The 16189-nt window shown below is 42.9% G+C and overlaps 1 protein-coding gene across 3 annotated transcripts in view; it reads left to right on the plus strand.

Moving 5' to 3' along the window:
* The first annotated feature begins 959 nt into the window (after positions 1-959).
* LOC131134395 (fibroblast growth factor 12-like) overlaps positions 960-16189 on the plus strand; it is a 50833-nt gene continuing 35603 nt past the window's right edge. For 2 of the 3 annotated variants that reach the window (XR_013627967.1, XM_058079644.2), the window contains exons 1-2: positions 12911-13677; positions 15492-15602. Coding sequence is in view for 2 of the 3 variants with exons in the window: in XM_058079644.2 (XP_057935627.1) it covers positions 13479-13677; positions 15492-15602 (310 nt within the window). In the remaining variant the exon portion in view is untranslated. Of the gene's footprint in view, positions 1286-12910; positions 13678-15491; positions 15603-16189 lie in introns of those variants that run through there. The other variant, XM_058079645.2, reaches the window with a different exon arrangement.

A 16189-nucleotide genomic window follows, 5' to 3' on the forward strand; every position in this document is an offset into this window, starting at 1 on the left:
AGGCTTTTGGTTATCACGGATGGCAACAAATAGAAGCAGGAAATATTACTCATAGTATTAATCAAATTTGAAATACATACTACGTACGTACATCTATCACACGACACTACATATATAATCATTTATATATTTATTTTTGTTGTATTTTTCTCTCACCACTACTATCTTGTCTTTGAATTTCTCTTTGAGAGCACAGTTTTCATTGGCCTGTGGCAAAAAGGCACAATGTATAGAGAAAAAGCTGACATTTTGCTGCCGATAATATAATATAAAAATAATAAAATATTAAAAAGAACACAAGGGGCGGCACGGTGATCTAGTGGTTAGCACGCAGACCTAGGAGACCAGGGTTCAATTCCACCCTTGGCCTTCTCTGTGTGGAGTTTGCATGTTCTCCCCGTGCATGTGTGGGTTTTCTCCGGGTACTACGGTTTCCTCCCACATTCCAAAAACATGCTAGGTTAATTGGTGACTCCAAATTGTCCATGAATGTGAGTGTGAATGGTTGTTTGTCTATATGTGCCCTGTGATTGGCTGGCCACCAGTCCAGGGTGTACCCCGCCTCTCGCCCAAAGACAGCTGGGATAGGCTCCAGCACCCCCCGCGACCCTTGTGAGGAAAAAGCGGTAGAAAATGAATGAATGAATGAAAAAGAACACAAGAAAAAATAGAAAAATATAGGATGGAAAAAGACATACCCGCTGTACTCTCTCCAGACTGTCAGGTGTCTTCAAAGGGCGTGTCATTTGACTTTATTGTAGTTACATTATGCAGTGGTTAACTTCCTTTTAAAGCGTTACTTAAGGCATCATAATGGTTTTTATGACAGCCATCATTCACAAAGAAAGTATCCATCGAGGGAGCATCCCGGTGTCACCTTAAAAACCCCTTCCGGCGGTGACGTCACCCTCCTGGCACGAGCTGCAGCAGCAGGGTGCGCGCACAGCCAAAGGAGAGCGCGCACAGAGTGTGGAGCGCGCGCGGACACACGGCGCAGGTGAAGGCGAGAGACTAGGCGTCCGCAGGCGGGAAAAGACGAAGAAGATTAGCCTGCATCAGTTGTTTTTTTTTTTATGCTAGCTGGGCTGGGCTTCGTTTATAACGTTTCGTCTTCTGTGGCTTCTATTGGCTCCTGTTGGTATCGACCCACTAGCGACGCGTGTTGACTCCGCTGAGTCAGGAAGGAGAGAAGACGAGTGGACAAGAGACCGAGAGGACTTCACCGCGCGGACTGAGCCGAACCGAACCGAGAGCCAGATGGAGGGCAAAGAGAAGGCACCGGCAGGTAAGAAGGATGCATTCAAGTTTGCCTCACTGCGGGATGGAGGGAGCAACTTGGATGGAGGGTGGGGACCGCCGTGGAGTGATGCATGTTGGGTAGAAGTCTACTGCAGTATCCTGAATGCAGCTGCTCTGGAGAGCCTAGGTGTGGTTATTATGGGATGGGACGCAGTGTGTTTGTGTGTGTGTGTGCTGGGTTTGTTATGGAGCCCAGCAGAAAAAAAGAACCCTGATGCAGCAAAACACTGACAGAAAGACAGGGCCAAGGGGGAGACAGACGGGCAAAATGAGAAGACAGACGGGAGGACCGATATTACATACACAAGACATTTGTGAAGAGAGAAATAGACAGTGGCCGAGACGCAGACAGGAGGAACACAGAAAGACACAAAAGTGGGGAAAGACTCATAAATGGTCATTGTTATTAGGAAAGTCAGGCGGCCATTGAAGTTATGTGAGGCCGTAACAAGACAACACTGCAGACAGGAGGACATGGAGACATGGGTGAGTCTGTTTTGACACAACGATGCACAGAGACGGACAGGAGAACCACATAAAAGGAGACAAATAGGCAGTACGACATACGGTACTGTACAATTCCAGTACATTTGGTATGAATTAGTCCAAAGAGTGATGAGACAGGCATTCATACGTCGTACATTCTTCTAGTTCTTGCTTGTCAATCATTCCTCACTTGGATACATCTTGACAAGACTGAAAAGGTAATGGCTGCCACTATGCTCTGTAACTTTTCTTTTACTGGACTGCTGGAATAAGAAGTTACTTTGTAGTCTGAATTCTACTTCACTGACATCAGAGCGGCGTCCACTTCCCATTCCGCAGGCCCAACATGGCTGTCTGTCATGCCATTAGGCTTGACTTGTGGATTTTCGACTTGTGCGGCCTTCACAGTCATGAGCAACCACAGAGTGGATGGAAAATGAGCCGTCATATTCACTGTCAGTGTGTTTGTTTACAGCATACTTCTGCGCGTCTGTGTGTGTGTATTGATTGTGGGATCAGATCAATAACATTCTGGAATGTTGTTACCCACTGCCAGTAACCTGAGACACTACAGTGTGGTCCTCCTCTTTGTTGTCTTGTCTTTCTGCTGAGACACACCCAAACACTGAGATTGTCATCTCTTAAACGTATCACTTTCTAGATGTTCGGTCAAAGTGCACTTTTTCAATATCCGTGACTATTTTTTAATTATTCCTTTGAATGAGCCTTCAATCATCTATCATCACTAACAGTCTGTCAGAATGAAGATGTCCCACTCTGTTGTATTTGTTGGAGTCACCATAGTCTCAGAGTTGCGAGTGGCACATCTTGTTTGGAAGACTGTCTCGGTCTTAACAGAGACACATCAGATCTTGTTCTTGAAGTCTGCGTTGTGTTTTGGATTATATGTTTTTTAGCTTCTCTGATAGTGTGCCTTTTAATAAAAATAATGATGATGACGGTGATCATGAAGTACAGATGGCTGTAACATCTTATGTGAAGCAAAGCAGCTAAAACAAATACAATTTCATTTTTATCAGTCTTCTGTTTGATGTGTTAGTACACTACTACCTTTGACTACCTCCAATTAATTTCTTTTGCTGTTGGAATGGAATGGAATGGCCTTTATTGTCATTATACAAGATATACAACAAGATTGGAGAGCTTCTCCTTTCAGTGCAGTAGTTAAAAAGTATATAAAAGTAGAGTAAAAAAGACAATTTAACAAGATATATACAAGATATCCAAAATATACACATAGTATTGCACAGGAGCATATGCAGGAGCAGACATATTGCAGATATATTAATTTTAGTGCAATGATAAATGGTTCATAGTGCAAATAATGACTGGTGTATACAGATGAGTAAAGTCACATATGAGTGTAATGAATAAATATGATTGAGGTAGTAACCTTGAATCCAACTTTTCCCCCCACTTTTGGTTAGGGGAGTAGTGTCGGAAGCATGTACCTATCCACCATCAGGAACATTCCACTTTGTTCACTTACCTACCACCTGCTTCCTATGTATCTCCACCACTTCACCTGTGTGAAGTTGGCCCTCCCTGCTCATACAAAATGCTGGTAAAATAGTCTCAAAGTTTGGTGGTGGATTTTGCCGTTAAAATGATCATTTGTGCTGTTTTCATTTTTGAGTTGTTTAAGTTCATTTTATAGGTCAGTTTAACTTCAGCCAGCCCCCCTTTTCTTCAAATTAACAAAAAATGGTTGCAAACATTTGTGTCGTTAAATGATCATTTGTGCTGTTTTCATTTTTGAATTCATTCATTTTCTACCGCTTACCCTCACAAGGGTCGTGGGGTGTGCTGGAACCTATCAAGATTATTTTATAAGTTAATCTAAGTTCACCCAACATTTTCTTCAAAATAAACAAAAATAGTCACATTCATTTGTACAAGGGTTGTTCCCTTGAAATGACAATTTGTGCTGTTTTTGTGTTAGTAAAGATTATTTTAGAGGTCAATCTAAGTTCACCTAACACCCCATTTTCTTTAAGTTAATAGTGGTCACAATCGTTTGTGCCAGGTTTGTGCCGTTAAATGATCATTTGTGCTGTTTTCATTTTTGAGTTATTAAAGATTATTGTATGGGGCAATTTAAGTTCATCCAGCCCCGCATTTTCTTAAAATTAACAAAAAATAGTCAAAATCGTTTGTGCCATGTTTGTGCTGTTAAATGATCATTTGTGCCATTTTCATTTTTTTAGTTATTAAAGATTATTTTATAGGTCAATTTTACAGCCCCCCATTTTCTTCAAATTAACCAAGAACAGCCACAATAGTTTGTGCCATGTTTGTGCCCTTAAATGATCATTTGTGCTGTTTTCATTTTTCAGTTATGAAAGATTATCTTATCTTATCACCCAACTCCCCATTTTCTTCAAAATAAACAAAAATAGTCGTAATCATTTGTCCAATTTTGTGGCGTTAAACTTGAGCACTCTGTTCAACAACATCATAACGATGAAATGTTTTCCATGTGCGTTGGTTCAGCTTCCGCTCGGGAGGGGTCACGTTGTACATAGAGGAGACTCTCATAGACTAGATGACTTTGGAAAGTGTCTTCCAAATCGATTAAAAGTCCCATCAAGTTTGAAATATGCTTGGTATCTGGCATGGATCATCAGTGCTGACATGTAAGGACGTTTGATGCAGGCAGATATGACCATCATGTACAAATGCTTTTAGTCATATTGGGCTTCTAAATGGGCCAGTGGGACCATATAGTCTGATGTGCTCCTTTTTAAAATGGTCGCCATGGAGACAGTGTGATGAGTGAGAGACAGCGAATGAGAGTGACTATAACCTGAAAGTGTGTATCGTCATGTAGGGACATTCCGCGGACCTTTCAATTATTTATGAGGCCTTTTTTTTCTGCTAACACACACACACACACGACTATACGTCTGGCTTGATGAAGGTTTTAATGTAATGCGACTACGTGGCTGCAGCAGATGGAGTCTAGATGTGCATTAACACTCCCGTCAGCCAACAGATGCTGCAACACAGTTCCATCACTTCCTGCATGAGGAAGCATTTTCCATAATGCTTCGTCAATACACCAATAGCGCATTCAATGTAAAGCTCCAATCTATGTTTGTTACTTCCAGTGATCTTCATGACTTGATGACGCATCAAGAACTCCCTGACATGAGGCTGCATGCGAGAAGGCCTGCAAGTCAAGCTGCAGGGATGACGTCGTCTTCTGACAGTGTTTGTTAAACGCTTCTGATAAAAATAGCCTGCTTCACCTTCCAGTCTCAGAATAACTGCTCTCCTCTTACTGCGAGATCACGTTCTAGGACCCCAACATGGATCAGAACCACAGACTCGACTTTAAAACTTTTATGGCATGTGTGTCTCCGCATCTGTATCTAACATTAGTAAACCGCAGACCAGGTTCCTGTTGGTTGAACCCGCCTCATGCTAACACCAGCACAGCCTCAAGCTAGCACACACTTGAAACGTCCGCAAAGTCGATTGTCATGGTTAGGGTGCAACCGATATGGACCGATTCGGATATCGGCGAGTAAAAAATATATCGGCAGATTAAATGTTTGCATTTTTCTAAGCCTGCACTGATAGTTTGGAGCCAATTTCCTGAATTTTTGGGGATTGGCCAATCCCTACGTTTGAAACCGATCTTATCCACAAATCTTTCTTAGAAAAGCTACGATCAAAACAAGTTTGCAGTGCAACCTGTTGTGCAAGTTTTGTTTGTATTTAAAATTTGAGTGAACTATCTTAGGTTAAGTTAAAACGGTGTTTCTCAATTATTTTCTGTCATGAATTTGTACATGTTGGTAGGGCTGCATTGAAACGAAAGCCACTATTTGAGAAACACTGAGTTATTGTATTGTGAATTTGTTTCAACAAAACCAGATTGGAACATTGAAGGTGTATGCTTTCAGTTATATAAAAAAAAAAACAGAAATCAGCTTAAATATACCATATAAGTATACAAGACATTGTATAAGTCACATTTTTTGCGGGTAATTTATTTTACAAACTACTTGACCAAAACAGACATTACATCCTCTTGGAAGGCAAGTTCTAACAAAAAAAGAATAGAGAACAGGCTAAGATATGCTAACACAATGGTTATTCAGCTACATGAAAAATAAACATGAACAGAAAAGGTGTCCAATGTTTATGTAATGTAATTCACATAGTTCATAACGCTTGTTACTAAGATATAAATTGAAGGGTAGCGATAATATCTGGATACTGGCATAGGGTGAAACCAAAAAAAAAATACAATTCAAATTTCAATCTGTATTTTTAGTTGATTAAATCAGAGCTTCTAATTTTCAATCATTAATAGACAAATAAGGTTGTAGATTGCACATGTGGATATTTTAATGTTTGGACTATGTTTCCCATGATCCATCAGTTACAGAAGTAGGAAGCTGTGGGAAGACATTCAATGTAATGAGGCCCTGTTTAACCTGACACCTTTCCTTACCTTTTTATAGGAAACATATTTTGACAGTCAAGTGTTAGCTGCCAGTAATTAATTACAGTCATATTTATTGCATTATTTTTGTAATCGCATCAATCTTAATTTTTCACTGTTTCACTGTTAATTCACTGTTACTGTATAAAATTAAGATTTTCTGCATTGGGCTTCTTATGCTTAGGTTATTGGTGGGGAAACAACAGCTAGGAGACCAGGGTTCAATTCCACCCTCGGCAATCTCTGTGTGGAGTTTGCATGTTCTGCCTGTGCATGCGTGGGTTTTCTCCGGGTACTCCGGTTTCTTCCCACATTCCAAAAACATGCTAGGTTAATTGGCCACTCCAAATATTCATGGCATTAGCAGGGCTAGCTATGCTAATGCTCATGTGAATTTTTCTTTTTTTTTTTAAACCCAGCCCTATTACCTGTATTTTATTAGTGAAAAATAAGTGTTCACGTGGATTACCTATTATTCTCTGTTGGCTATCATTGGTAGATGAATTGGTTGGACTGTAATCATGGTCCAGGTCGTCCTCAGAGAGGTTGGTGTGTTGCGTCCCATCAGACCTCAGTGTGTTTACACTGCTGATGTCAGAGTGGCTAAAAGTGTTGGTGGTGAAACAGCTGAGAGGTGTGGGGGAGTGAGCCGGCTCAGCTATGAACAGGAGTAACGCACTGTTGGATCAGACCTCAGCGTGACACACTCGCTCATTGATTAACTTCCTGATTGGTGGATTGATCGATATAGAGGGACTTGGCGTGGCTGGATGACTCGATACTGCGGCCTCTTGCAGCGTCTGCTGTCCGGCGAGAAGACGAGCAAGGGGGTAGACGAGGATGAAGGCAGCCCTGTCAAAGAGAGCTGCCAGCAGGGTGAGTCCTCGCTCCCATCTCAGGTTTGTCTCTTTGATGGATGGAAAAACGCCACTTGGCTCTCGCTCAGCACGACATCAACAGCCACCTAAGCTAAAACGGAAAGGCAGCAGTCTGAGGCTCAACGCCTTCACGCTCAGTACAAACTTTACTTCCACTTGACTTTTCTTATTTTTCTACAGCGGCCTATTTGGCATATATTTACACAGCAATCTAGTAAACACAGGAAGCTGTACTGATGTCATAATAATGTGCGCTAAGTGAAATAAACATTGGTTATAAATATCATCGTGATCACTCGGATGACCTTGTTTCCGTGGTCTAAGCAGGTACACAGTGGTAAGTGGCACAGCCACACAGACACGTCCAAAGTGCAAACTTCAAGTCTTTAAATGGTGTCAGTCGGTCAAGTGGAACCAGATTTATGTTGTCATTGTCTTCCATTGGACTTTTTGCTGTGAAAGCAAAAGTAAACTGACAATGAAACGAGACGCCACGTTCCTATCGGTGGGGAAAAAAAGCCTTTCCCTCTCTTGTCTGTCTGCATCGCCCATTGTCTTCTGTGTCCCGATTGGCTGAAGACCATTGTCAATCAAAGCCCTTTATGCGTTCCTGTTGTGTCTCCTTCATCATCCCCACCTGGCTTGCTTGGGAGCTTGCAGTCTTTGCAAGTTTCTCCCTGACAAAACCTGCAATGTCGAGGAAACATTCTGCCCTCATAAGGCAGAGGAGGATGATAACCAGCGCACCATCACAGAATAAATGTTGGGAAAAAAACTGCACAGCCACACATGAGGTTGGACTGAAAAAACAGAAAATTTAAAAAAAAAGTTTAAAAAGTAAACTCAACAGGATGTAAAACCGCTAAATTCTATGCTGGACCTCTAAGGGTTAATGTGTCATGTTCCACAAGTGCCTTCATCAAGTATTGAAGAATTCTCATGAGGCTGTACATATGCGTTTCATTGCCATTTGATGGCTGTATGTCTCCCTCTGGTGGTGACAGTGGGTGTGTGACTGTGTGATGACTGGCAAAGCTTCGAGTAAAAAGCAAGAACCAGTTTAGAGCTGCTGGAATGAGAACCGGATGCAGTGAAACACAATTGAATGATGTGTGATGAGAAGACGGAAGTGAGAATGAACCTGCTTGTTGTTTTTACCGCCATGAATGTTTCAGCAGCAGGATGTCCTGAATTAAGGATTTGCCATCAAACATTTAAAGCGCACTAAAAGCTGTACTGTCAGTGCTGCCCTGTCGTGTGGTGGGCTGCTCAGACTTAAACTGGCTGCAGCTTGTAGTTGTAATATGTAACCAAGCGAAAGTTCCATCAGGCGAGAACAGAAGTAGTAGTGCCAGCAGCAGTTATGCTTATGGCCGGCAGAGGGCGACGTATCGCCATTCTGACCCGAGGCCGGTGTCATATAGACGAGTACTTCGTCTTTTTCAGTACACCCTGTGGAGTCTTTTTTGGGGGGGTTCAAAATAGTTCTCATGTGTAGTAGTCTTGTTTGTAACATTAGAAAATAAAAATACAAGTGAAATAATTTCACTTGTAAACAAAGAAACATGGACTTTTTGGCTAATTATAAATATTTGTAACCACAAATATTTTTGAAAAACACCAGCTCAGCACAATTAACTATATGTGATCAGTAGGAGTAGTGTGTGTGTGTGTGTGTGTGTGTGTGGTGGTGTACCGAGGTTTCATCTTTACCTGGTGACTTTCTTCTCTTTCTTCTGTCCTCTGATGAGGCACTTTGTGTATTGATCAGGAAACATACCTGCCCAACACACACATACGCACACGCACACGCACACAGGTAGTGTTCATGTGTGAAGGTCAGGAAGTCCATCGCCCGTAATTGTAGTCAATTGCACACCTCTGGTATAAGTTATTGTAACATGAAGAGAGTTGGCGTTTATTGTGAGTCATCAGAGTCATGATGATGTGTTCGTGTGTTGCAGGTGTTAAAAGCACTGTGAGCTGTGGTGGCACATTCAGGTGTAAAATATCTCAGTAGTCCCAGTGTGCAGGTACACAAATACACCACAGTAATTGAAGGCGCTGACCTGTTCCCCCCCCCCCCCCCCCCCCTGATGGAGTTCTACTTTATCGCCGCGTTGTCTGCGTGTGGCTGCCTCGGGCCCGCCAGCAAACCGATTCGATGTGGTGGATTAGTTTTTTAATAGCATCAAAGTGTTTGCTGCTGAAATATTCAGTGGAGCCGTTCAGCCCGCGCCGGTCGACGCAGTGAACGTTAGCTTTCGGAAAGCTTAAAAGCTGCGTTTGGTTGTGTAACGGGAGTGACCACACTCGCGTCCTTGGTGAGGAGTTGGTGTAGTACGTGTGCGCAGCAACGTCTCAGCAACAGCAGCTCACACTGTGTTCACAAACAAGCTCTGGTGCGTTTTTTCTGCTAGTATGGGTCGTTGGTAGGTACGTCACCAAACACAAGCAAAACCAGGCTGTGGTGAACAACACCCAACATAACAAATCATAAAATAATCAACAAATAAAAGCTCAAAAGCTTAAAGGAGACCAATTATGCTATTTTCGACCCTTTGTATTGAGTTGTGTACTCCTATAGAGCAACAACACACGATAACTAGCACACAAAGCTTTATACCGTATTTTCCGGACTATAAGTCGCACTTTTTTTCATAGGTTGGCTGTTCCTGCGACTTATACTCCAGAGCGACTTACAAATGAAAAAACTATTTATGTTACATAAACACTGGACACCTTTTCTGTTCATATTTTTTTTTGTAGCTGAATAACTATTGTGTTAGCATATCTTACACCTATTCAGCCTGTTCTCTATTCTTTTATTGTTAGAACTTGCCTTCCAAGAGGACGTAATGTCTGTTTTGGTCAAGTACAGTAAACCTCGGATATATCGGATACAATTGTTCCCACCGGTTTTGTCCGATATAAGCGAAATCCGTTATATGCGTATACCGGAAAATGTCCGTTTTACGCATACATCGGATTTATATCCGGTATATGCGTAAATCGGATTTTATCCGTTATAAAAAGGCACTTCCTTGACTATGTTTCCAATGTACCTGGACTGGGCAATGAAAAGAGACGTAAGGTAATGAGAATTTAACTTTATTGGACTCTGAGCATAACAAATTGTTAATTAAGCTAGGCCCTGTTACGCCGGTCAGGCCTACGTTATTTCCAATAGTGAGGTTAAGATCTCATTCACTGCTGTGCTAGTATTATTTACGTCACTCACTTTTATCTTTGTCCTAAATCTGGAGCCAGGAGAAAGACACGATGCGGCCATCCGATATATGCGAGGAAATTGGAACGGGACTGGAGATTTTGTCCGAAATAGGCGAAATCCGTTATAAAAATCTGATATATGCAATGAATTTTTATTGGAAATGCATTACAGAAAAATTGGTTCTCTTTTATCTGTCCGTTGTGAGGATATATCCGATATATATATATATATATTATATTTCCGATATATCCGAGTCCGATATATCCGAGGTTTACTGTAGTTTGGAAAATACATTACCCGCAAAAAATGTGACTTATACTCCAGTGCGACTTATGTATGTTTTTTTCTGCCTAACTATGCATTTTTGGCCTTGTGCGACTTATACTCCGGAGCGACTTATAGTCCAGAAAATACGGTAGTTCTTTCAGAATCTGCACCTATTCAGCTGTATTTCTTTGGATTTTGTGGTTCCTGCGAAAACAGTCTGTTTTAATGTATTCCACCCACACATTAGTCACATTCGCAAGTGCGGTTTGTGCCGCTAGCTGCGAACGGTATAGGAGTTGATAATAAACTGTGATGTATCTTTTTAAAATGTCGGCTTTTAACATGCAGCCATATGTGTTGGATTCTAAATCTGATGTGGAAGTAGAGACTGGACAGTCTGAAGTTTGAAGAAAAGAGGTAACTTCAAGACGCCTCTCAATGGTAAGTAGCTTTAGCATTTTAGCATTAGGCTTTCTACAGCATCGGTAAGTGGTGAACAATGTACGCATCCCATATGTCATTCAATCGAGGCACTTTTTTTTTAATTGACCCAAAAGGTTCATTCTTGAAATGAAATGTATTAACAGAAAGTCACATTTGCTTGCTGCAACAATCCCTCGTTTGTTGCAGCTTACCGGACCGTGATCATTGAATTTACGCAAAGTAGAATACTTTTTTATAAATTTATAAAAAGTGGTTAGCGCGCAGACCTCACAGCTTGGAGACCAAATTCAATCCCACCCTCGGCCATCTCTGTGTCGAGTTTGCATGTTCTCCCCTTGCATGCGTGGGTTTTTTCCGGGTACTCCGGTTTCCTCCCACATTCCAAAAACATGCTAGGTTAATTGGTGACTCCAAATTGTCCATAGGTCTGAATGTGAGTGTGAATGGTTGTTTGTCTATATGTGCCCTGTGATTGGCTGGAGACCAGTCCAGAGTGTACCCTGCCTCTCGAAGACAGCTGGGATAGGCTCCAGCACCCCTCGCGACCCTTGTGAGGATAAGCGGTTGAAAATGAATTCATGTATTTAGAGCACAGAAAACTTTTTTGATATCCTAAATACAGTGTTTAACAGTATTAGAGCCCTCTAGACCTGAAATAACACCCCTATAGTCACCTTTGCACTCTACTATTGTAGACATTATGAGATAAAATAACCCATTTAAGACCAAAATTTGCTTATATGTGTTTAAGGCCGGAATAGGAGGTTGTGTTAGGGATTATTGTACCTGTTAATAACTCAAACCCACAATAAAAGCCTGTTGTTTTGGCAATCAGATCTGGTGCTTGAGTGTCTCACCGAACATTACCGGAAAATTACTGGCACCGAGTGACCAGTGTAGAATGCTACGTATCATCACAATGTCTTTGAATGCATCACCTGATTGCCTTAGATTTGTATTTAATTTCACTGAGCCATTTTAATGCTTGCGTGTGACTAATAATAGGCCGTATTCAACAACAAAACAGCATGTACACAGGATGTACTGTACATACACACAATTGACAATGTTGGCAAAACATTTACACGCAATTGGAAAAAGAAGTCAAAACAAATCATTGGTAACATGAAAGACACACAACTGCTGCGCAACCTTCTTGGTTATGCGAGCTTCTGGAGGTCATGGATCTATCTTTCAAATGATCTCCGCCGTTCCCATGCTTTAAAGACACTGTTTTTTATCTCGAAACAAACAACAAAATAATATAGTTCATGTGTTTTCATTTGGGGGGAAAAAGCCTTGTTTATGAATCCGCTATCCAGCATGTGGCAACAGCTTCTTTTTCTTGGCAAGATGTTCACGAGGCTCCTCTGCAGCAGCCACGAAGATATATTATGTAACCATGTAGGCTCCTTAAACATCTCAGAGCTCCAGATGTTAAACATCTTTGTGGCCGCTCCCACACAGGAGCCACTTGGAAGCGTTTTCAAAGTGCTCCTCAAGAATCCTGTTTTAATGTGCGCACTGAAAATGCTGCATTGGGTTTGATGCTTTAGCTTTGTTCATCAGTCCAACGCACGTATTGGATGGAGTGTAAGGGCAGTTCCTTTAAAGACTCAACAAACTGATGAAGCAGCTTCTACCAGGCGGTGTGTCTGTGGAGGCAAACCATGTGATGTAGGAGAACATGAAACATCAGGCTGACTATTTTTAGGAGCTTCTTCTACACCTCCATCTCCCTCCCCTCTCTGTCTCTCTCTCTCTCTCGTTCTCTCTCTCTCTCTCTCTCGCCCCTCTTCTTCCTCGGCTCTCGGCATCCCTCAGCACTCAGCAGCTCTCAGCCCGCGACGAGGATCACCCTCACCACCGCCACAGTCAGCAGAGCCGAGCTTCAGGACCGCATTTTCCCAGCAATGCTTGGGTATCGCGGCGGTTTTAGTTGAGCGACGCCATCATCTGGTCAACTTTACCCGTGTTGCTCGCTGAAGTTGAAGCCGCAAAGCGAGGCGTGAAGATACGTTCGCTGCCGTCCTCATGAATATTGATGGTTCAAGCGCAGCTTCTTTGTGTACCGCATCTTCTTTGTGCCTCCTCAACTGCCCAGCATGCTTTGCGGTTGCTCAAACCTGGACTAAGATGTCCGCTTTTGATTTGAGGATTGAGGATAGCTTGCTCACTTTTAACTTCATAAACTTCTCAAGGTTGGATTGAAACAGACGAGAAAGGATTATGTCTGTTGAGTGGAGTGAGAAAGAAACAGCGTCCAGGATGAAGTGCACCAAGTAAGGATCCTTCAGGTGTTCTCCAACCTTCTTCCTCGGAGCATCATCTCGTGGGACGCTCTGCGGACATGCCGCCTTCACTGAACTGAAACCACCGTCCGCCTTGCAGGGAGATGGCGGCGGCCATCGCCAGCTCCCTGATCCGACAGAAGCGGCAGGCCCGCGAATCCAACAGCGAAAAGGTTGCCACCAGCAAGAGGCGCTCCAGCCCCAGCAAGGACCCGAGGTCTTTGTGCGAGCGACACATCTTCAGCGTCTTCAGCAAAGTCCGCTTCTGCAGCGGAAAGAAAAAACCTGTCAGACGGAAACCAGGTGGGTTGGGGCGCACTGCTGCCCAACGCGTCCACGCGGAGGTCAGACAAACGTATCAACTTGTACAATACACCGTGGGGTGGGCTTACTTCACAGCAAAAACCAAAGGCTTTGATTCTGAGATCCCACGTTTTTCTCTGGAGACATAATGTCAGCACATCTGACAGCTTTCACGTTACACATTTATGAGCTGCAGCGTTTCCTTGGCGACAGCTTCTTAAAGGGACGTGACACAATTGTGCTCCTTAACTCCACCAAGTACAGCAACGTCAGATAAACATCAGCACTTTCTTCTGGGATTCTTTTGGTTTCTACATCAAAAAATATCTTTTAGAAGACGCCATTAGAGGAGAAAAAGTTTTCAAAGCTTTACGTGCAAACAAGCAGGTGGGGCTGTGAGCTAGGTGTGAACAATGTTAGGGTGCGTTCACTTGTCTCTCGTAGAAGCTGTTAGTATGGTTCCTTTTGTCAAGTGTGAACGCAGTATAGGGCCAAACAGACGCACCGAGACCACCTGAGAGATGGGCACCAAAACACCGGATATGATGTCACCAAATGCGCCCAGGCCAACAGGTTGCTGAGCATTATTTTCGGTACGCCCGACATAACACTCGTTAAGTTTGTCATCAGCTATTTAGCCACCTACGTTAGCTATAGTTGATTGTACAGTAATCTATTGTTTATTGCGGTTAATTGGTTCCAGACCCGACCATGACAAGTAAATTCCTGCAAATATTTCTGAATTAGAACTTAGAAAACCTGTTTCCGACCTTTGGAAATATTTGTTTAACATTATTAGAGCTCTCTAGACATGAAATAACACCCCTATAGTCAACTTTACACTCCTATTACCCAATGTGTTACTGTAAATGTGTTCCAGTGCTTAGTAGGGGGGCGTGACAGGAAGTCGGGGGTTCAGAGTTGAGTTTTAGGTTGGCCGCAACCCTAGCCCGAGTCATGGGTTATTGTGCCAAACCTGTAATCTAATCCAAACCTGCAATAAAAGCCTGTTGTTCCAGCGAATCAAGTCTGGTGCTTGTGTGTCTCACTGAACATTACAGTAACATTACTGACACCTGGTGACCAGTATAGAATACTACATATCACCACCACATCTTTGAATACATTTTCTGAATGCCTAACATTTGTTTTTGAGTGCATTTAACCACTTTTGTGCTTGAAAATGCTTAATTTAAGCAAAAAAGCTTAAATATGGATATTTTTGACTAAAGGAAAAGCCAAACTGCATGAAATGTGAACACCCCTTTAAAAGGCGTGCTTTGAGGACTCTGTCTATCTCAGTGTGTGTGTGTGTGTGTGTATGTGTTCCACATTGGCCTCTGTGTGTTTTGGTCTATTTCTGCCAGTGTTGAGTCCTCCTGGCCCACATTGTCATGTGGAGCATCATCTGGTCTCCTCGGTTTCCTTATCAGCTGGTTGCCCATCTCCGAGTTCTTTCTCAGGGGGGCACTGAGGCAGAAAACGCCCCAGAATGTTGCCATGTTGGACTCTGTGGGCTTTGAAAGGATGTTTGGACCTCCCGCCGCTCCTCCATCTTTGATTGAACAATGCAAAAACAGTGGGAAGATCAACTGAGATGCTGTAAATGTAAAAGCCGGTGTCAGAACACAGAAAAGCACTGTTAGGGTGAGGAGGTAACATGACGGCACATGTAGCTAGCTCCGCCAACGTCAAATATAATCCTACACTTGAATTATAAATGTGCTGAGAGTGGACAGACGTGTGCCGATGCCTTTGGAGCACTCTAACGCTGATCCCAAACTACATTTTGAGTGTGTGTTGTTGTGTTTCAGAGCCGCAGCTGAAGGGCATCGTGACGCGTCTCTTCAGCGAGCAGGGCTTCTTCCTGCAGATGCAACCTGATGGAACCATCAGCGGAAACAAGGACGAGAACAGCGACAACAGTGAGTCTCTTCTCCGACTCCTGCAATATGGAGTCACCTTTCGAAGCTACGGCTTCCATGCTTGCTTTGCATTTTGAGTACATAAGTGCGTTCACACTGACAAAATTCGTTGTGTAGCGATGCAGCCTCACGGCCTTCAAACATCACCATCTTGACTATGTAGTGGAAGCAGAGGGTCCGACTTCAGTGGTTGTGATTCTCTATTCAAGCACATAGAAGAAGTAAATATTGCGATAGGCATTTCCGGTAACAACAGCACTGTATTTGGGGCAGCATACACTGTCCAAATGTGTGCCCTCGGCCACTAAGTCTGCAGTGTACATAGCGCAGGTGTCAAACACAAGGCCCGGAAGCCAGATTTGAGCTGTCATATTGTTTTATGTGGGCCACGAATATCAAAAGTATTATTATTTGTAGTATGAATGGTTGTTTGTCTATATGTGCCCTGTGATTGGCTGGTGACCAGTCCAGGGTGTACCCCGCCATTCCTCCAAAGACAGCTGGGGTAGGCTCCAGCATACCCCCGCGGCCCTGGTTGATGATAAGCGGTTTAGAAAATGGATGGATGGATGGATGGATATTTGAAT

This window comes from Doryrhamphus excisus, linkage group LG8 (genome assembly GCF_037039965.1).
Source record: "Doryrhamphus excisus strain RoL-2023G ecotype Guam linkage group LG8, RoL_Dexc_Guam_v1.1, whole genome shotgun sequence".
Lineage (NCBI taxonomy): Eukaryota > Metazoa > Chordata > Actinopteri > Syngnathiformes > Syngnathidae > Doryrhamphus > Doryrhamphus excisus.